Below are 21,549 nucleotides of genomic sequence, written 5' to 3' on the forward strand. Positions count from 1 at the left end.
AACGTGCAAATTGGGATTTGGTGACGTGCCCAAGGACATTTCGGCATGTGGAGGGGCGAGGGTTCGAACTCCCAACCCTGCGATTACTGGACAAGCTGGTCTACCACCTGAGCCACAGCCACCCCATATACAATTTAATAATCAAGTGCAATATACACATGTGCAATATTTGTATATATTTTACAGTGTACTTCTTTTTACTTATTCTTAATTGACAATTTTTAAACCCCTTTTATTTTAAGTGTAATGTTTAAATGTCCTTTGTTGCTTTCTGAGAGTCGCCACATTAAATGCTGCCGTATTATATGCAATGACAGTAAAGTATCTTACCCTTTCTCTTATTTCAACACTCATTTCATTATATTATAAGCCACACACTCATAACAACCATAACCCCCTTGAACTACTCACAAAAGCTATAAATTGTTACATATTATCAAGAGACTATTCAGGTTTTTATTTCTGTCTACGTCTCCATTAGGAAATGTGAAAGAAAGAGTTCACAGCCAGATTTTAGCCAGGGCTCAAAGTAAACAGGAAGCAATTATGTGTGGTTTATGCGGGTGAATAAAATGGCAGGCTGTCTAGAACGATTCAATGAGAATTCTAGTTTTATCACTTATTACAGCCAGTACAAAGTGTACCTGCTTTAACACAGCAGTTATTAAGCATCTTAGCTATTACTAAGCCCTTTAATTGTGGTGAATTAGCTGTGCTGGAGCATAAAAATATGAAACTGTGCAAGAATGGTGTTCCTCAAAACTGGAGCTAAAACCTATGCTACATGGTATGTAACATTAGCTTTGTTTACTACATCATGAGAAACTTGGCATTTTAAAAACGGCTGGTTTTGAGTAATAATGCCCCTACACACGCACACACTTATGGTTTGAAGGCATTAATAGTCAATGTACTTGAACCCATTTCCTTTTTTGTCACATGGTAAGTGTTAAGGCTGGCTTCACGTTGCTAACCTCACGTGCCATTAGTTTCGGCAACCATTTCTAGGGAGAACAAAGAGTCAGCATATTCCAACCCCAAACCCCTTGTGTACTCCACCATGGGCTGTTCCTCAACATCTTCCTTCGTTAGTGGGAGGAAAACCTGAGCTGCCTGCACACAGGCCAAAGGAATGCTGTTTAACTTTCTGGCAGGCTTCAGATTTTCATGCAGTAGGATGATTAAAACGTTAGCAGGTGGACACCTTTTCACTACTGCTCATGTGGCAGAGCGGGGAAAAAAAGATGCTGACGGAGACTGACTGGGTGGAGCAGGTATTTGAAATGCTTTTTTGTAGCGTAAAACAAACAACAACTTGTCTTGTTCATTTAGTTCTTAAAGCAATTTCGACTTCTGAGGTATTTTTAATGTGACTGATGAGTGTATGCGTATACACCTTTTCTGTAAATGTACCTTTGGGTTTGGATGTCGGCTGATGATGAGGCTTACTGGGCCAGGTCCACACTCGCTCAGGATAGCATAGGCTTCACTTAGTGCAGCATGCCGAAGGCTTACAGAGTCTACCTCCAACACCTGGTCCCCTCGGCTAAACGTAAAAATACACGGTTATAGAGACCAGCCTTATAGAAATTTTATTTTTTAAATAGAGCTCTCTGCTGTTGGTAAAACACTTAAAACCTCAACGGATGCGAAAGTTTTGACACTGATAACTAACGTTTGAGACCCTCAGCATAAAAAACAAAAATGACTGTGTGTCCTTGTACTTTCTCACTGTGATACAACATTCAGCATCAGAATCTCTAGCCATAAACAGCCCAGTTATGCTGTTTTGGTGTTTAGTGCACATTCTATTTAAGTCAAAAGTCTATGAGATGCCATGACATGCATGACAACACACACACAAACCTATACATGAGGAGTACACGGTATGCACTCAGACATACAGACACACTATATAATGCCCATAAAATACAACTTTATATAGATTTATACGACTGGCTTCTTTTCCCTTGCAGCGCTAGTTCATGCCTCTCTCTCCCTTAATTAATTAAAACTGAGCTTAGCTGATAGATCAAACGCATGCCATATGTGCAGCATGGTAAACACCAGCATCATTCACCTTTTTAACACACTCAAACAGATGAGGCTAATTGGAAACTCTAAATAAACTGCTCCACGTCAGTAATACATTGATATATAATGGGAGACACTAGATCAGACATGCAGATATATGTTGTAATATACAAAAGTTATATATTCACACATCAGTCTGTTATCCTGACTGCAATATTTAATTTCCTTTATTTAAGCCTGTGCGTAGCACTAGGTGTGTACCAATATAATAACAACTTAGCGAGTTGGTATAACGTCCGGTAGAAGGACAGAAACTAGTCACATTGGTCGATTTGTTTTGCAACACCTGAGTCTGCCATCCATCTTGGCCACAGATCCTGGAGCCAGGCTGTGAATGTAGATCCCAGGAGCGCTGTTCTCCAGCGTTAAACAACAGGCACCAATCCCCAGCCCCACACCAGCCTCTAAAACACACACACACACACACACACACACACACACACACACACATTATATTGTGTTGCAGCCACCGGTGTAAACAAACTCATTAGCCTGTAAATAAGCAAGACCCTTAATTGTAAGGATTTCAGCAATAACCATTTCATAAACATGTGATATATAAAACATGTCAAATATAAGTCCTCTTGAATATGCAAAAATTCAAGTCTTATCAGCTCAAATTTATCCTTAAACAAGTATAAAAAAAAACAAAAAACAAACAAACATATAAAACATGCTTTAAAATTACATTGGACTCAAACGTCCATATCAAATCCACACTTTAATATTAAATCATTTTATATAGTCTATTTAAATGTGATTATTATGAATCAAACTGGTTCTCCCAACATAGATTTAAATATTCTCTAATTAAAGCTAACAATCTGCACTTTAAACTCATTCATGGGGTTCATAATTATCTTAACACATTGTCTTTTGAGTCTGTCTTGAATTTTTATTTTATTTTAAAAGGCACTTTTTTCTTCAGTTTCGTGCCTATGAATATAAGTTCAGGCTTTGGCAGGACAGACTGTTCAGGAGCACAGCTGAGCCTTGATTTCACCACTCAATCATTCACACACAATAATGAGTCTGTTCTACATCCACCTCCTGAGTCTCTGGTATTAATCAACAGTTTACAACAGAAATCTCTTTTGCTTGAAGAGACAGAACAAGTTATAATAAAAAATAATATTCAGGGAAATTAATATTAAAAGAAATTCTTAAGAGATATAGATTGCCAATAAACAATCCGATTAAACAATGTTACCTTGAATTCCCTTGACTATTTTGACCAAAAACTAATGAACTTTTTTTAGGACTTTTTAGTACACAATGTGGGACACTGCTGGATATTTTTCGTGGATGTTTAGATATTGTTCTTGCTTTACATTCTTCTTTAAATTGTCATGTAATTAAAGTGTTTATTAACAAAACTATGGGAAAAAAAACCACACAAGGACCAACCATTACATAAGCTTCTCTTGTAACTCTCACTTGTGCTCCCACTCTAGCCCGGTCAGGAAATTAAATATTGTGTAAGCAGGTGTGTTAGTTTTTCCCTCTCTGGTGTTCTCCAAGGGCCTTCTGACTTGTCAAGGTCAATAAATCTCATTTTCCATATATACTTAATGCTCTTTCTGTCATGCCGTGAGCAACTAGTAGTATCAAATACATGGAGAGGAAAATCTCCTACTGAGTGGAGTGGAAGGTGTTAGGAAATTGGAGAAACCAGAGGAAACCCATGTGGACATGGGGAGAGTATGCTAAACTTTCCACAGATAGTAACTTAAGCATAGGATCGGACCAGGGACCCTGGATACCACTGGGCTACCCAACTTTTATTAGGCAAAGAGTGAATTAAAAAGCATAATAATAATAATATTAATAATAATAATAATAATAATAATAATAAAAATAATAAAAATAAACATCAATTTGGGCAAATAGATAAGTGAAAAGCCTCTTCTTTCTTTTTGAGGTAGCACTGCACAAAAGATTCAAATAAAGAAGTATTCAATGAATAATGAATGGGTCAGCTTACTCATTAATTTATGAATGACTTTATGTATATTATATATTAGTTAAGTCTTTGAGGAAACACTCATTATTTAAAGACAAAGTTAATAAAGAACCTACAAAACCTTCGAGAAAATACACCCCTGGTGTAACTCTTGAACATTGATGTTACTAAGTGTCTTATTTTGGTGAAGCATATAAGTAACAAAATAAAATCCAATTATCCAATTACTACAGAGATGTTTTGCAGGGTAATTTGGACCTAGATTTCAAGCTATTTGCCTGTATGATTATGGCGATATTGCAGGGCTGTGCTGTGTCAGTACGTGACATATTCTAGGAGAAATGAATCCTGTGATAATATCAAAACTTTCATAGTCCCTCCAGCAAGTAGTAACCCTATGGCTCATGGTACATGTCAGTTAGAATATTTGTGAACTCTTCACACTACTTTGACTTTCCAGAATCTCTGAGAATCTCCTTGAGCAGAATCTTGAGAGAAATTCAATTTGATTTCACTGTTTATGTGTTTTAAATGATAACCAAATTAGGTGTCATTTTAAGACATTTGTGACAAGAGGAGATATAAAATGAGGAAGTCTGTGAATCAAGTCTTGGCCAAGAATTCGCTCACAAATAATAATGATTAAAAAAAATCCAGATAAGAATACCATTAATGTTAGCATCAGGGGTGTGTAAGAGATTTCCTATGGCTAATTTATGTCCAAGATAAGAAGTTGATGTTTTGTTCATGGTGTCAGAAGGCAGGTGACAAATTTTCTGATATTTCCCACTTGATCAACTATTTGTTCATTTCACAACATGAGCATTTAACATTCCGTCTCACTTTTTATCTCAGTGCTTTGCAGTGAAATCAATGTATTACCATGATATATCCTGATATAGATGAAGACATCTGATGGACAAGCGGACAAGCACATAACATATGCATATTAAATTAAACAACAGTTGGATAAGCTTTCTGTAACAGTTTCCCAAGTTTATACTGTGTTCCTCATGGCAAGAAATAGCATGTGGTCATGTTTGTTTTGTGATCACCTGTTTTGTGTTAGTTCTTGATTAGTTGAATTAGGGTTAGGTCTAACCCTCTGTGTGTTTATATCCTCTGTGTGTCATTGTTTATTGCAAAGGCAAAATATGATTTTGTTTGGTAAAGTCCAACGAGTCCAAGCCTTGTTTTCCATGTATGAAAGTATTTATTAATTTTGTATTTTCCCTGTTTAGACCTTTGTCTGTTCCCCTCGTTTTCAATTACGGATGATCCTAATTTAACTCATGAGCCTGCTCATGTTTTGTCACCCACTATGGACTTAAATTCCTGGAATTTGTCCCAATAAAGCACATAGCATTATAAAGGTGATCACTAAAACTTGGTCTAGCAAAACCACCAAAATATTATGCCTCTACAAATATTAAACTCTTAGCAATATCTTAGCAAAGGTGCAACATCTTAACAAAATTACAACCATGCATGCATTAAAAAAACTATTTTTTAGCTACCTTTATTTAGCGTAACCTCCATGACGATGCGGTCTTTAGGACCTGGCCCTTTGCGGTACTCTCCTTCATCGAAGCCTGGTGGTATAGGGGTGCTGCTGCTGGTGTTGGAATTGGGTGAGCTGGATCGGCTGAGCAGGGTGGGCGTCGGGCATGGGGTCAAGCTCGGACTCCTCAGACGAGTTCGCACAGTTAGTGTAACGACTCCTTTCTTTAGCTGCTGTTGTTTGGGAGAATTGATAACTCTGATATAAAAATGCACCACAATATTTAGATTTCTGCATACTATAAATACATGTGCACGACTAAGTATAATCTTTTAAATTTTCAGTAAGAAAAGTGCTCTTAGTGTGAATCTTTCACAAATTAATATGAACACACCCACTGTCATAGCTAGTAAAGGTCTTAGCACAATCCTAAAGATATCAACCCAGAATGTAAGCTCGACTAAAACCGAGCATAAGAAGTAGGATTAACTTTTCAGGATCTGGATGTGTCCAAGGACTAATTCCCTTGTCAGCTTTCCACATGGCTGCAGCTGTCAGAAAGACTGACTAAAGATTTTACCTTGAAAGTCTGAATGGCCTGCTGATGTGTGAGGCCTTGAAGAGAGTCTCCATTCACTTCTAGGATCTCGTCCCCTGAATAAGAAGGAATAAAAGAGAGACATGACTATACTAACACAAACTGTGTAAGTTAAATGAAAATAGTTTTACACTGATTAAATGACTCATCTTGAAATATGTTCAGCTGTGAAATTGTTTTAAATCATTAATATATTGATATATCTTTATATATTGAATAGTATTTTCAGGGTATCATTCATTTACTTGTGTGTTCAATATTATATTTTTTTGTAAATTCAAAGGTAGTATCACAGTAGATCATTTCAGGGGTATTCAATAAAAATTTGAAAGGGGTAATTCCATAAAATTCTTTGCTTATATCTTGATAGGCATGACTGAATGGCCATGTTGACAGTCAGTCCACAGAGCAGGGGTTTTCAATTTTATCCATACAGGGCCAGTGGGACTTTCATTCCTACCAAGCAGGAGCCACACCTGATTCCACTTGTGTAATCAGCTCATCTTGGTCTCCAATCAACTATAAAGTGTACCTCCTTTTTGGCTGGAATGAAACCGTGCAGTCACACTGGCCTTTGTGGATAAGATTGAAGACTCCTGCCATAGAGGGTAAACAAATCTGTGGTCTGATCAGCTACTTTCAGCTAAATCATTTATATAAATGTGTGTGATTGGATACGCAACAGCGGACCTACAGAAGCCGCGCTGGTTTGTGTTTTGAAAACTACAGGGTGTATAAAAACTCAGGAACCAATGTGAATATGTTGAACAGATGTGTTGATCTGAATATGTTGAGAAAAAAATCAACAAGAATATGATACAGTGGCTAAGAACATTAATAGAGCATAAGAGTGAACATGTAGAGCATATGTTGTAAATGATAAACACAAATTTAAGTAAAAGCTATTTCACTCTTGTAGGTTTCATACACACTGTAGAGTCAGGGTGGCCAGGTTTTGTTCATACATTGATTTGCTCTGCTACAGCATTTTTTTAAGTACTTGGTTCGGTCTGCTGAAATATTTCGTTGGGTTGCATCCAGGCCACGCACCACTGGTTGTCAAACCCTGATGATTCACATTATAGTGGCTCACTGTAGTATCACGAGTAGTTCTTACCCTCCTTCAGTCTACCATCTGCTGCTGCTGCTCCATTGGGGAAAATGGTCTTGACAAATATCCCCATTCTACCTCGTGCAGAATCTTGGCCTCCAACAATACTGAAACCCAGACCCTAGACGTAAAGGAAAAGACAAAGGGATTGCTGTGCATTGGTATGGGAGTTGAGCTACAACTGAGTAGGCATTATTACAACAAAAAAAAACAAGAAACATTTATATACATAAATTAGTTATGTTATGAATTCATATTTTCTGTCAAAATTGATAATTGGGCACACACAACACTTACTGTGGAACTGAATAAATAAAAATTCCTAAATGTCAAAAGGATCCTAACATCTAAAGCATAATATTTATTCATCGTCTATATTTATTAAATGACAACCCTTTATTTATGACTGCCTCTTGAAGAACACAGATGTGTCTAATGTGTCTTCTGTGTTAGAAGAGTGTCCAGAGCGGCCACTCACCTTGCCCTGTCCTTTCATCAGGACAATGTTGGAGATAATAGATGGCTGGGCCAGTCGCCATGGAGACTCCACTTGAACAGTACTTAGAGAACGTGCCGATTTCTTCACGATTTGATATTCCTGGGTAAGATGACAAAGAAACGCATGAATAATGCACGAGAATTACCATACATGCTTCATCTTTCAGCATGATACACAACACAAGCAAGCAACAATATTAACAATATTGATTTGTTTGGGGGATACACCGATTTGGAGCCTGTTAGGCCATAGACCCGTAGTAGAGAGCCTATTCTGAGACACATCGGAGGATATGTAATGCCTTGAAGGTGAAATATAAAATATGTAATGGCTGTTTTGTGACAAAGTATTCATTTTTACACCATAATGTAGTTCATTTGATAGATTATGGTTTTATGCTATAGGACTTCACTGTACAGTCATTTACATGGTAATCCTAAAGGTGCTCATTATTACTCTTGCCTACACTCTAAAAAAAGGGTTAATGTTAAAACCAGCAGAAGGGGTTTCACTTTTAAAAAGGCTCAAGTACAACCCCAATTCCAAAAAAGTTGAGACACTGTGTAAGCTGTAAATAAAAGCAGAATGCATTGATTTGCAAATCTCATAAACCCATATGTTATTCACAATAGAAAACATATCAAATGTTTAAACTGAGGAAATGTACCATTTTAATAAAAAATAAGGTAACTTTGAATTTGATATAAAAAGATACTCTTTATACTCAGTGGCTTGCTCAGTTGGGATAAATTCACACCTTTAATATCTGTATACCATGTTGATATTTCTGTAAAGCTGCTTTGAGACAATGTCTAATGTAAAAAGCGCTATACAAATAGAATTGAATTGAATTGAATACCCAATCATGTTACTGACCTGTTGCCAATTAACCTCCAGCTGTTTCTTTTTAGTAACACTTACTTTTCCAGCCTTTTGTTGCCCCAACTTTTTTGAGACCTGTTGCGGCCATCAAATTCAAAATTACCTTATTTTTTTCCCCCTTAAAATAGAACATTTCCTCAGTTTAAACATTTGATATGTTTTCTATGTTCTATTGTGAATAACATATGGGTTTATGAGCTTTGCAAATCAATGCATTCTGTTTTTATTTAGATTTTACCCAGCGTCCCAACTTTTTTGAAATTGGGATTGTAGAATGCCATTTAGAAAAGTTCCAGTTCCCTTTTTTCAAGCGTGTAATTGTTTCAAGAGTGTAAGACTGTAATAAAAAATCAAATCTGCTGCCAATGCAAGCTGATTAAATGGTTGCTGGCGTCATCAGAGAAATAATAATAAAAGTGAATCTAAAATCGTTTCCCCTATTTTTATTGCTCAGTTAGCTCCTGACAAATGTAGCAATGAAAAGATCTACCCAAGGGGATTTAATCCATTCATTAGAGCAGTGGTTCCCAATGCGAGGTCTGTGAAGCGTATCCAGAGAGTCCCGGATTTGTATTTTGTAACAATAGTGGAAAACAACCCACCATTATTGAAGCTATTATATGTATTATTGGGTTCCTATTGTTATTAGCCTGTTTGAAATTTTCCTTGAATTGAATTGGGTTGTTTAATCCAAACCTCAATAACTCAAAAAAAAAAAAAAACATGTAAGCCTATAAATAATGTCAACTCGTATGTGTTCTGTTGGTGGAAAGTTCAGGAATAAAAAAACGCCATGATTCCAATAAACATGCCACATTATTGTACAAATTTAAATGATGAGCCTAATATTTAAATTGGATTACGCTCATAAAATATATCGGTACTTATTGAAGGAGACATACAAGGAGAATTAAACCCTGCTAAACTCTTCCAGGGACTGTAGGTGTTTCTTTATCACCTAAAAACCCACAACCACTTTAAGTAACTTTAAGTTTAATGTTTACGCAACCAAGGTTCAAATGAGAACCTGAGGCTGAACTGACCTGTCGGATTCCCACAGTGTCCAGCTGCTGTGGGAGGGAATGTTTCCGCCTACCACGTGCTGGTTTCTCCGCCACGTCACTTCCTGCTTCCCCATTTTCAACTATCAACTCGTCATCCTCTCCTACAGACTCTAGACGACTGCCTCCCCCTGATTATAACAAAATTGGGGTTACATACAATAATAATCAATGATAAATATGTATATAATGAAAACCTGCAATAGGGAAATGGACTAGTCAGGATCCCTCCAGCCTAATTTCTTAGAAATTGTACATGCTATGCTTTGAAGACGCAACTTTTCTCTGACCTTGGGATCTGCTGCGGAATTTCATAGGTGTTGGACTGCGACATCCCTTGGGTCCCTCGTATCGGCCATGCTCCTCAAGTTTATCCAGCTCTGTGAACTGATTGAGGACAAAAAAAATTTATTGACAGAGTACTGAACTTGGAGTCCAAACAGGAAAAGGAAAGCCTTTACATCAGTGCTAAATGGATTCCTTGTAGTGACAAAAGAGAGAATACTTCTTTTCTTGAGCAACTTCCTGAGAAAACAAAAAAAGGATTTTCTAGCCTTTGGTTGGCTCTGTAAATGTTTGTGGAGTGTCTTAGGAATGTAGCACACTCCTGATGCTGAACCTTGTTTCATCTGAAGGTTCACATATACACTGCTACACTAGTACAAACGACAGTCGTGATTGCCCCACTACAGAAATGTCCCTTGCTTTAATGAACCAGGATGTTAACAACAAAGAAGTGGGGAATCTCAGCCAATGTTGACAAACTGGAAAAATTCAGAGCACGTCTAAGGGGAGATTTAGAGCTACTCGAAGATTTGTTGATCTAGGTTTTGATTTCAATTTGACTTGTGTTTCTTCACCTAGTTTAGCGCATGGCTTAACAAAAGCCTTGACCTGGTTAAAATGTAAAAACATGGTTAAAAACTTGACCTGTCTGCCATGATGGAATTATCAAACTAAAAAAGTAAACAGCAACAATCTTGAGATGAATAATTATCAACGCTTCTGAGAGAGAAACCTTAGATGGACTAGGGGCCATCTAATATATGTTGCCATTTTGGAAATTTAACTAATTCGATTTGGAGTTACCAGCAGGAATAAAGTTAATCTAACTCTCCTGTAAAATTAAACCCAGAGAAGCAATTATTTTAACCAAGGTTTCAAGTTTGTAGTAACTGCATTGAAAGAAATAGTTCATAAATTCAAGTTAAGGATTTTTTTCTAGGTGCAATGCAGTCCGAAAGAATACGACCCTTCCCCAAGTAAAAGATTACATTTACAGCATTTGGTAGACACACTTATCCAGAGCGACTTACATTTATCTTAATTATACAACCCGGCAGTGGGGAGTTAAGGGCCCAGCAGTGGCAGCTTGGTGGTGCTGGGATTTAAACTTGCAACCTTACGACCAGTAGTCCAACATCTTATCCACTGATCTACTACCACTTCACCAGTGAACAAATTCTTGCTTCAATGCAGAATAGTATATCCTTTAGCAAAAGTCTGGAATGTTTGGAATGTTTGGGAAGTACAGCAAGAACAGAAATATTTTCCAGGCCTCGTAGAAGAGGTGCATGGATTTAACGGCTTTTTTCTCCCTGTATACCTTATTGCAATTCCTTTGACCACACAGTCCTGAAACAAGCACCAAGTGACATCACCCTCTAAGCAAGCCCACCACCATTTATTCCTTACTGTCCACTCTATCAACTTTGATTCAACTGACTTTAGATCATGTCCAAGTAACATGCTACACTTCGATGCTCAGAATGTAGTTTCCTGGAAGCAAACCAGACACAAGCCACTGCATGAGTAAACAAGACTGGTGAAAGCATTAAAAATGCAAACAAAAATCAATGTGGTGAGTTCTTGTTTTCATCTGAGTGGAAGATTCTGACTTTAAAATTGCTGAAAGCCTCAAATGTCTTGGGTCCTGATGATTTGATTAGGGCAATCAGGGAGTTTGTATTTGTTGAATAACCACGTCTGTCTCCTGCATGATCCACACTCTGCTGCTAATTTCACCACATATGAACCCATGGGCTTCCACAAAATGGGGCACTTCCATGCCTCACAAGGCTTAATTTGATGGTCACAGTTGTGTGCCTCTCCCAGTTCTCTCTTTTTTTTTATTGCTCTCCTCAGCTTTCCACTCCTTCCTCTTTCTCTTCAAACGGTGCTACACCTGACAGTTACAGAAGAACCTGACAAGTGACTATTTGCTGAAAAACACACACCCAACCACCGTCAGCTCACACCATGATAAGCGATCAGACGTTCCTTACAAAGGCTACATAGGAGAACAGTCTGTGTATGAAAATGTTGGGATGTGTGGCTGGTGTTTAACTTGATCTGAATGAATAGCATTATCATGCAATAACTATAAGTATAGACCTCGACTTTGACAATATCCTAGGGATTTGCAGAGTTGTGAATGGAATGCTACTGTCAATTATTTCATTATATGAAATAATTAGTCATTACAAAGGTGCAGTGCAGTGGTGGTTGAATGAACTTCTCCTGTCTACCAAACAGCTGAGTTACATTGGCTGAGGAGTGTGCAGGACTGAAAACGTACTGATACTCTTTCAGTAACTGGTCAGAAATACGGCGGTAGAAAAGAGGTAAGCCAACCTTGTATTAAAACCTATGCAATACAATTACTGTGCAGAAATCCAGAACACATCACAGTCCTGCAGTGCTACAACTCTGTCCTTTGGCTCAGCTTGTGCCTCTCAGGTCAGTTTTGCAGCTGAATGCTGCCCAAAATACACGTTTGGTTCCATCAATCCAGGATCAAATCACTTTCTCACTGTAGTCAAACAGGACAGAGACCACATCACTCAGATGATTGTTTTGTTTCACAACTGATTGTGATTGTCATGTTCACAACTGCCCAAACACCTGCAAAGAGTGTGAAACTGCACCCGGGTTCGATTCAAACGGACTAAACGCCGCATATGTGAAAGCATCCTTAGACCCTGACCAATTTGTATTACTTAATAAGTGACATAAGTGACTGGGTGCATAAGCAGAGAAAAAGATTCCATCCAGAAGTTTGGAAAGCTTTCACATTGGTAAAAAAAAAAGTTAAACAGACAGTGAAACAAAGTGCTAGTGTAGTGCACTTCACGTTTCAGTCCCCAACCGTCATCAGAGCAATGGAAATAGACGTGCATATTAAATAGTGCAATTGACTGGTTAGAAGTGCACTTCATCAGGACTCATCACATACTTAGTCACATGATATGACAGAACAGACAACCTATCTTCCAAAAAGCATGACCATCTTGACTACAGCTGAATTAAGACCAGTGGAAAACATAGTCTTTAAAAAAAATAAATGTTCTTCACTTTGAAGAACATTGTGTTCGGCGTTGCTAAATCTGACTGCTGCAATTCTGAAACTAGGCAATTTAAGATCAGATCTCCGAACAGCAGCTCTTATGTACATTAATGTGAAATCTTATCACAACATCATGCGTCCTGACACAACAGTCTCAGAGCAATCTCAGCTATCAGAAGTTCTCCAGATATATACTATGGTGTAAACAAAGAATTACACCATATTTCTGAGGGCTGAAGACATAACAACAGGCTCATGAATGCTAATGTAATTTAATTTAATGGCTGCACAAATTTTTAATTTTTTCATCTCACTAGAGGGAATGAACAGAGAGAAGCTGCTGGAAATCGGTGGTGGTGGTGAAAATGTGGGGCTGGATTGCAATGCTGACATTCTATAAAGTGCCTGAATATTTAACTCCACCATGCTGACCTTTGCATCGTGGCAATGCAATGATTGCTCAGTATGAGCTGTGTTATTGTGGGACTAAAATGATGCTTAGCCGAGGCTCGATTAAACATTAACAATGTCTGACAGCACTCAGGTTACGTGCTGCTGCTTGCTCAAAGGGAATGAATTATTTCTTATACAACACTGGCCTATTCAGAAATGCTACATGCTACAGAATGCTGAGGGGAGTTAATGAATCTGTGAGATATGAGTTATACTAAGTGATGAATTTTGGAGAATTCATAGGCACAGTGGGAAAAAATGGTAAGCGCTTTCAACAGGATATAAAGACAACAAGGCATAGTTGGGCAGTCAAACAGGGAGAAAAAGGAGGCTGCATGAGATGAAAGACAGATAATGATGCTGATAGGCATCTGGCGTACGTACTGAGTCCTGGGTGGGCAGTGAGAGGCTGCTGGCCCTCACGTCCTCCACATCCGGTTCCATGTTCTCTTTTCCATCCCCAGGGGAAGGCGGTGCATCCTGAGCTGAGCACGTGCTCACAAGATCAGGCAGGCTGCTCGATGGATATTTGTGGAAGTCCACTTCAGACTCATCCTGAGGCAAACAGAGCCATTAGAAAGAAAAAGAAAGAAAAAAAGATGCAGAGTGAGAGGAGAATTTTTGAACACTCTAGGTTTATATTTAACTTCATCCTCTATAGCCAAGCACGCTGAGGTTTAAATTTTAGCTCAGAGGCTTTGGGCTGGGACTTAAAAAGTTCAGAGAATAGGAGAATAGTTGTGTGTGTGTGTATATGTGTATATATATATATATATATATATATATATATATATATATATGTATGTGTATGTGTGTGTGTATATATATGTGTGTGTATATATATATATATATATATATATATATATATATATATATATATATATATATATATGTATATATATATATATATGTATATATGTATATATATATATATATGTATATATGTATATATATATATATGTATATATATATATGTATATATATATATATGTATATATATATATATATGTATATATATATATATATGTATATATATATGTATATATATATGTATATATATATGTATATATATATATATATATATATATATATATATATATATGTGTGTGTGTGTATATGTATATATGTGTGTGTGTGTGTGTACACACGCACATAGTGTTTAGAGGTGTCTTATTTTTCATAAATTGAGTATTAGTGTGGTGGCTTGTTTATCAAAAGTACCCTGGAAGCCACCACCAGCTGCACGAGGCCTGCAGTGGAACGAAGCACAGCCACAGCCTCCTGATGTGAGAGGCCAACCAAAGACTGACCGTTGATCATCAGCAGCTCATCACCTGCCTTCAGTCGTCCGTCCCTTTAAGAAACACAAATGTTACATATATTAATCCACTGTTATACCACAGCGCTGGTGAATTACTCTAATCTGAATGGTCGGACTGTTTTGCTGACTGTTTTGCAATAATAGCAGCTCAGTACTGCCCACTGAAATTCTATACTATGTTCATTCTGTTATTGTTTCCATACACAGCAAAATCCCCAGTGTTGATTTAACTTCTAGAGTGTTGAATTTACACCCTACAGTGTTTACACAAGTCCACAGGACACAAATGAACAGTCTGGGTGTTAATTCAACACGAGGGATTTTACTGTGTACTAACGCCTCAATCGCAAGGACTACATGCACGACGGTCCCCTACATGCATATAACCTAAACATAAACAGATTAAAAATGTGCAGTTTATTCTAGTACGATTTATTGCTTATTTACAAATTATTTATTATCATTTATTATTGTAATTTAACATAGTGTGTTATTACTATTATTATTATTTACATAGTGTGTTGTTAAATGTGTAACTTGTAAATGTGGTAAAGCTTTCTGTAAAGAGACATTCATTTAACACTTTTGAAAGGAGTCTCCAGTGTCAGCGCTTTATGACAGTCAGTAGGTTTTATACCACACTATTTGCTTTCCGGTACCTCAGTAACATGACAAACTATGACTTGTTTTGTCTTTTTAAATGCTTCAAGAGACAGAAAATGTGAAGGGGAAAAAGAGAGCTTCTATAACACAAGTGACAAAAAGAACTAACTTGTCTTGAGGTTATTCTATGCACAACATTCAATATAAGTATATATGGATAAAAATGATGGTGTGTCATTTTTAATAAATTAAAAATTGCAATAATTTGCATATTTGGTATACGAGGAATAAAACACTTTGCTGTTATAGGAAAATAATCAACCTGAGTGTGATAACAGTAACTCCAGTTGTTGCTTTTTTTAACTAACTTTTCCTTACTTAATGCATACAAATGTACATATCAATGTACATATAAATGTGCTTATGACTTTCAGAAATTCACATATTTAGGATGAGTTTTGTCCTCATTTCAGCACTTATTTAGGCACAGGGGAGCAAGAAATGTGCCTTGAAACATATGGGCCCATGACTTATATAAGCTTGTTATTCAAATAAATAGCAAAAGCTAATTAAGCATTCACATATTCAAACAGGGTAATTAAAATTCAGAGAGGTCTCTTGTTCTCTAATGAATCCATGGATACTCGAACCTAATGTGGTACCTTATAAAAATCCATTTCCCTGCTCTTATAATGAGCTTAACATGACAGGCTTTTGTGAGACTTTGCGACAAGTCTTTACAAGAATAATGCAAATCGCTAACACTCCTGATTTCACCTCACTCATAAACTATTATAATGACGACACTTTGCTTCAAGAGGTCCTTAAGGCAGCAGTGATCGAATGTAAGTGTTTTACTTCTATTGTTGACAGTGCCCAAATTTTCCTTATATATATTAATCCACTTAAACAGTGAGGCCAAATCATGTATAAACAGCCCACCTTCACTGTTGAGACTCTGAAGGAGTTACATGTAGATTTTCTCCAGGAAGCCTTATATATCCTAAACTTTTTTGGCATCTGTGAAAAAATCCCAAGGCACAAACCACAAAGCAGTACTTTTCTTCTTAAACAGTTCCCTCGTAACTTATAATACCACCTAAGGGGGGGTCTAGTCAAATGTTTTGAAACAAGTGATCTTAATCTAACATCACTTCTTGGCTCATCACCATCCAGTTATTGTGCTTTCACAATCTGCTGCCAATGTGTGCTTTTCTGATTTGCAGAGAGAAGCAAGTCAGCAATTTCCCTAACACGTTTCAGCTTCAAACACGGTCTGTGTTTAGGCAACGTTGACCCGGCTACATTCTGTACTATTATTTATGAGATTCTATTTGTGGAGTAAAAGGAGAGAAGGCAGGGTTTGGGTTTTTGAAAGAATATGCGAGCTCCCCACAATTTAACAAAGTAGTTCAAGCCTGCTTAGAAATGCTGAACCTGAACTGTATTTGATATTCAACAATCTCAGCAATCAGCAGCTTACAAATCAGAGCAACTTAAAAGGGCATCATTTTAAAACTGATTTGAAAAGAATCACCGACCGCATGCACCGAGTCGCTCTCTATGATTGTAAAACGCCTGTATAAATTTCAATTTAGCTTAAATACAGATGCTACAGTGGCTTTGAAGTTTGATGGCAGTGCACTAGAAAAGCCATGACGCGTTGCATATGGATGAAGCACTGATCAAGAGCGTCGCTGTGGTCGCTGTCACGACAGCGCATGATTGCCACTTAAAGCCTGAAAGGTTGGGGTTACCTCTGTACGGCTCCACCTTTCTCCACATGAGCCACGATGATGCCATGTGGTGATCGTTTGGAGCCACGACCGCCAGTGATCTGGACGCCCAAGCCGTCCTGCCCCTTCACCATCTGCATCTTCCAGATACGACTGCCCTCCTTGGGCTGACAGAAAAAAAGATAAAAGAGAGAGAAAAAAAAGAGAAATAAAAGACATTCTTATAAAACAATTCTTAGGATAATTAAGAAAAGTAGTCATAGTAACAAAAAGCTCTAACAAGAACAGTTTGATGTTGGGGTGTAATGATGAATCAAGTGGAATTTCTCCTCATGCAATCACATTGAACTTAAAAGAAATAAAATAATACTGGCTCAGCCACTGTGGTCAAAATTGATTTTAAATGCTAAAGCTGCAGCATTCACAAGTTAATCTTGGATGCAAAGACACCAGCAATGTCTGAGAACTGTTTTTAGAAATGCATTTTATTACAGTATCATTATTATATTCTTTAATATCATTCATCGTGTATCACTGAAATGAATCTCTGTTAAGTAAGTCATTTGAATCTTTATTCATTTTTTTTAAAATAAATGTATCTGAATCATATTAAACATATTGTTGTGAATCGATTTGAATTTGAATTGAATCGATTCACAGCCCACACGTTTGCACGCCTAGTTTTACATTAAAGCTCATATTTAAAGATGGATTCCATTTAATTCATCTTAAATAACATAACTCTTTCGGATTCTCTGCTGTTCAGTCACGTGCGAGATGTTTCCTGCATCACGTGTGAAATGGCACTCAGCACAGCCAGGCAAACACTTTATCTCATGAACGAACAATCAGGCCATGATGCAATTACACCGCACACAAAATAAACTCCACATCCCGTGAACTCCAGCTGTTCTGTGGTTTAAAATTAGATTACTTTTGTCAAAGCACTCTGCATCACTACACCGCCTCTTCTTCTGTGTACTGGAATACGTCATGTGCAAAGTGTTACCAACCTTTCTGATCAAGCAAACTGTTAATTCCCCAATTAATGTTTTCAACCAAAAAAAAAAAACAGTCCAAGAGCATTCCTGTTACTGTTCTGCATTACACTGACGCTGAAAAAGAAAGCAAACTGATGGCTTTTCCACTGCAGTCAGCTGAATTCTTCATCTTTAGAGAGCTCCATAAATAAAGAATGAAATATGTTTAGGAGCACCTGCTTCTGACAGCTACTAAAGCCCCAGCCTGCTCCAGACATGGCTCACAGCATTGAGGAACGTTTCATTGGTCCCAGTGTGCCGTTAATGTCACTGGGAATAGAGACACGTTCTAGTAGAGAAATGTTCTAGTGCTTTCAGCAGGGGAAAAACTGAGTTCAGGGGAAGTAACTCTGCAGAATACTGGAGTGTATTTGTGGGTTTTGGTTGTTTTTTTTAAAGAGTTAAAACCAGTGTTATGGATGGCAGATAAAATGCACAGAGATGAAAAAAATGTGACAGGAATAATAAAATGTTTGAGAAAAATGTACAGCACAATACACTTTCCTGGTATATCACACATATAATTAGTACTTGTAACATTGCCCGGACTCTATTGGCATGTTTGCTGCTAACAGACGAGGTACATTTATTACATTTACATTTATTCATTTAGCAGACGCTTTTATCCAAAGCGACTTCCATCCATCCATCCATCTTCTATACCGCTTAATCCTTTTCAGGGTCACGGGGAACATGGAGCCTATCCCAGGGAGCATCGGGCACAAGGCGGGGTACACCCCGGACAAGGTGGCAATCCATCACAGGGCACACTCACACACACACTCACACACCCATTCACACACGGCGAACGTGCTAACCACTAAGCCATCGTGCGCCCCCAAAGTGACTTACAAATGATAAGCAAAGCGATATATATCAAGCAGAGAACAATCCAAATAGTGTTACCATACAAGATCTTTTAATTGAGTCCTAGAAGAACCAACGTGCGCAGAGTAGAGGTGTAAGTGCCAGAGTACGTTTATTTATTTATTTATATTTTATGGGGTTTGTTACGTGTTCAGGGAAGAGGTGGGTCTTCAGCTGTTTAGCTGCTTGTACCTGTTGAGATTGATTATTTCAGAAACTGCTGCTCTCCTGGGATTTTCACTCCCAGAATTCACACAGAATGGGTGTGAAAAACAAAAAACAAACACTCCGGCGAGCGTCAGTTTTGACCCCAAGATGGAATGCTGAGCGTTTCATCATGTGTACATAAACACAGTCCCTCTCCATTATACCGATCTGTATCGGATACATGAAAGAGACAGCGCATGCTATGCTTCTTCTTTTTTATGCTAATATTGTCACATCAAATGTATTCGATTATAGCACAGAAAAGGGGGCTTCAACTCTCCAATGTAAATTGTGTCCTTGGTCACTAAGAAAACATCAGAAGGTAAGCAAAAAGGTGCCTTATGTTGTTTGTAACAGTTTTACCCTATTACTGAAGTTTGTAGATCAAATAAAGTGCTGGTTCTTGCTGGCTAATGAGCCGAGGTAACCGTTAACGGTCGAGAAACTCCCATGGATTTAACGGTTAAGCTGTTAAAACCCGAGACCTCTGTGGAAGTGAAATGATACTGAGTCTCTTGCTTGTCTGTATTCCAGGCAAGCCTACAAATGTTGACTCAACTGTCGAGTTAGCTTTTACACTGCCTTAAACCAACACGAGGGTCAAAGCATGTTTTGAATGCAGAGCCTGAGAAAGGTTGAAGTGACAGTGCATAACATTTTGACATGCTACTGTAACAGACGATCTGACTCATTCAGCATGTAGGCACATGTCGGCATTAGGCTTTTCTGTGGAACCTAATGGGGAGAGAGACAACACCTTAACGAAAGGCTGCTGAAGAGGGTGAATCACCAACAACAAAATCCTGTGTGCGTAGATAGGAATATCCACTACCGGCACATATTTATCATATTTCTCCCACTGGATTGAAAACAAAACAAAACAAAAAAAAACTTTCACATAGTCACTGTAACTGAAATTCATTTCTCTTTTGCACGTATCTCAATCACAGTAACAGTCTCGCATTTAACGTGAAAAGGGATAACACTGCATTTAAAGACTTTATTCAAATTCCTCTGAAAGAACCCCTTTTACCTCTACATTTAGAACTAATCCACTTACGGAAAAACAAAACATCGCTGCCAAATTTTAAGGAATGACAAGTCTACAGTGGGAAATGCGTTCTCGCTTGGATTATCAGAGTCATCCACCGTCAATCACTGTCTCATTATCTGAAGTAAAAGTCATTCATGGGATTTAAACACGAGCCGCATCTTCGTCTCTCCACTCCACTGATCTCTGTTCAGGCAAACATCACCAAGGAAATAATCACTAATTAATTCAGTCTGTTCTGTTCACTACATCTCTGGTCATTGATGTCTTTTTTATTAGGCCGTTTACACAGATTAAAACTTTTGTCTGCGGTCATCTGTACAGCGTGGAAGTGGATGCTCTTCTCAGTTTTGATGCTGATGTTACGACACAGGATGACACATCGCAGCTGGTATCTGATTCTAAGCTAAATGGATTATGTTAATTTTGCTATGATACATAGCTATCCAGAAAAAAAAATCTATAATTGTATGAGAAAATCCCATTCAGCTAGCAAGGATTTAAACATCTTTAGCAGCCTGCATTTACATATCACGTTTGTTAAACTGGCTCCTTATACAGCATGTAGGCAGAAAGCCAAGGCGAGGTCAGAAAGTAGCCTAACTAAAAATATTTCCATGTCATTTTATGGCACTATAAATTCTCTTAAAATTGAGGTGTCAAAGTTTATCACTTGGAAAAAAAAAAACTCACTCCTGGAAGAATTCAGCTGATGAGTCTTCCCAATCTGGCTCACATTATATATTGGCGGTTTAAAAAATGGTTCACGGTGATGTATATGTTTTTCCTAACTGAAAGGTCTTCGTGAGTGCGTGCTAGTTATTACAAAAGCACATGTAACAGCCTTGAGTCAATCCTCTCAAATCATAAATCGTTCAACGTAAATCACACACTAGTTGACTATCACAGCTTTCAGTAACAAGCTGTCACACCTGAGATAGACAAGACCATTCCACTCAAAAAAAAAATTCTATAAAAGATATACACCCACTTAACGGCTTGAAAGAAGCCTTTGCCTGTGGTGATGCTTTTGCTAAGACCTGTTTTCCATTTCGTCTACCCTAAAATGGAGACAGATATAACATTAAGCAGATTCTGCTTCTCTAAAGTGGTTCGCCAAAAAGTGCCTCGACTCAGTTTGCTCACTGGAACGAAAACTTTCTCGTCTTTGAAAAGCTGTACGATGGGTCGAGATCAAACTGCTAGAACTTCTGGT

The 21,549-nt window shown here is 37.8% G+C and overlaps 1 protein-coding gene across 5 annotated transcripts in view; it reads right to left on the minus strand.

The window, feature by feature from the left end:
- pdzd2 (PDZ domain containing 2) overlaps window positions 1-21,549 on the minus strand; it is an 83,615-nt gene that overhangs the window by 11,843 nt on the left and 50,223 nt on the right. For 4 of the 5 annotated variants that reach the window (XM_017452091.3, XM_017452093.3, XM_017452094.3 and 1 more), the window contains 11 exons: window positions 17,190-17,335; window positions 14,730-14,862; window positions 13,893-14,063; window positions 10,000-10,096; window positions 9,692-9,840; window positions 7,746-7,865; window positions 7,274-7,388; window positions 6,139-6,212; window positions 5,575-5,791; window positions 2,381-2,498; window positions 1,414-1,546 (listed from right to left, as the gene is read on the minus strand). In XM_017452091.3, the coding sequence (XP_017307580.1) occupies window positions 1,414-1,546; window positions 2,381-2,498; window positions 5,575-5,791; window positions 6,139-6,212; window positions 7,274-7,388; window positions 7,746-7,865; window positions 9,692-9,840; window positions 10,000-10,096; window positions 13,893-14,063; window positions 14,730-14,862; window positions 17,190-17,335 (1,473 nt within the window). The remainder of the gene's footprint in view (window positions 1-1,413; window positions 1,547-2,380; window positions 2,499-5,574; window positions 5,792-6,138; window positions 6,213-7,273; window positions 7,389-7,745; window positions 7,866-9,691; window positions 9,841-9,999; window positions 10,097-13,892; window positions 14,064-14,729; window positions 14,863-17,189; window positions 17,336-21,549) is intronic. The other variant, XM_017452092.3, reaches the window with a different exon arrangement.

Source organism: Ictalurus punctatus, chromosome 22 (assembly GCF_001660625.3).
Source record: "Ictalurus punctatus breed USDA103 chromosome 22, Coco_2.0, whole genome shotgun sequence".
Taxonomy (NCBI): domain Eukaryota; kingdom Metazoa; phylum Chordata; class Actinopteri; order Siluriformes; family Ictaluridae; genus Ictalurus; species Ictalurus punctatus.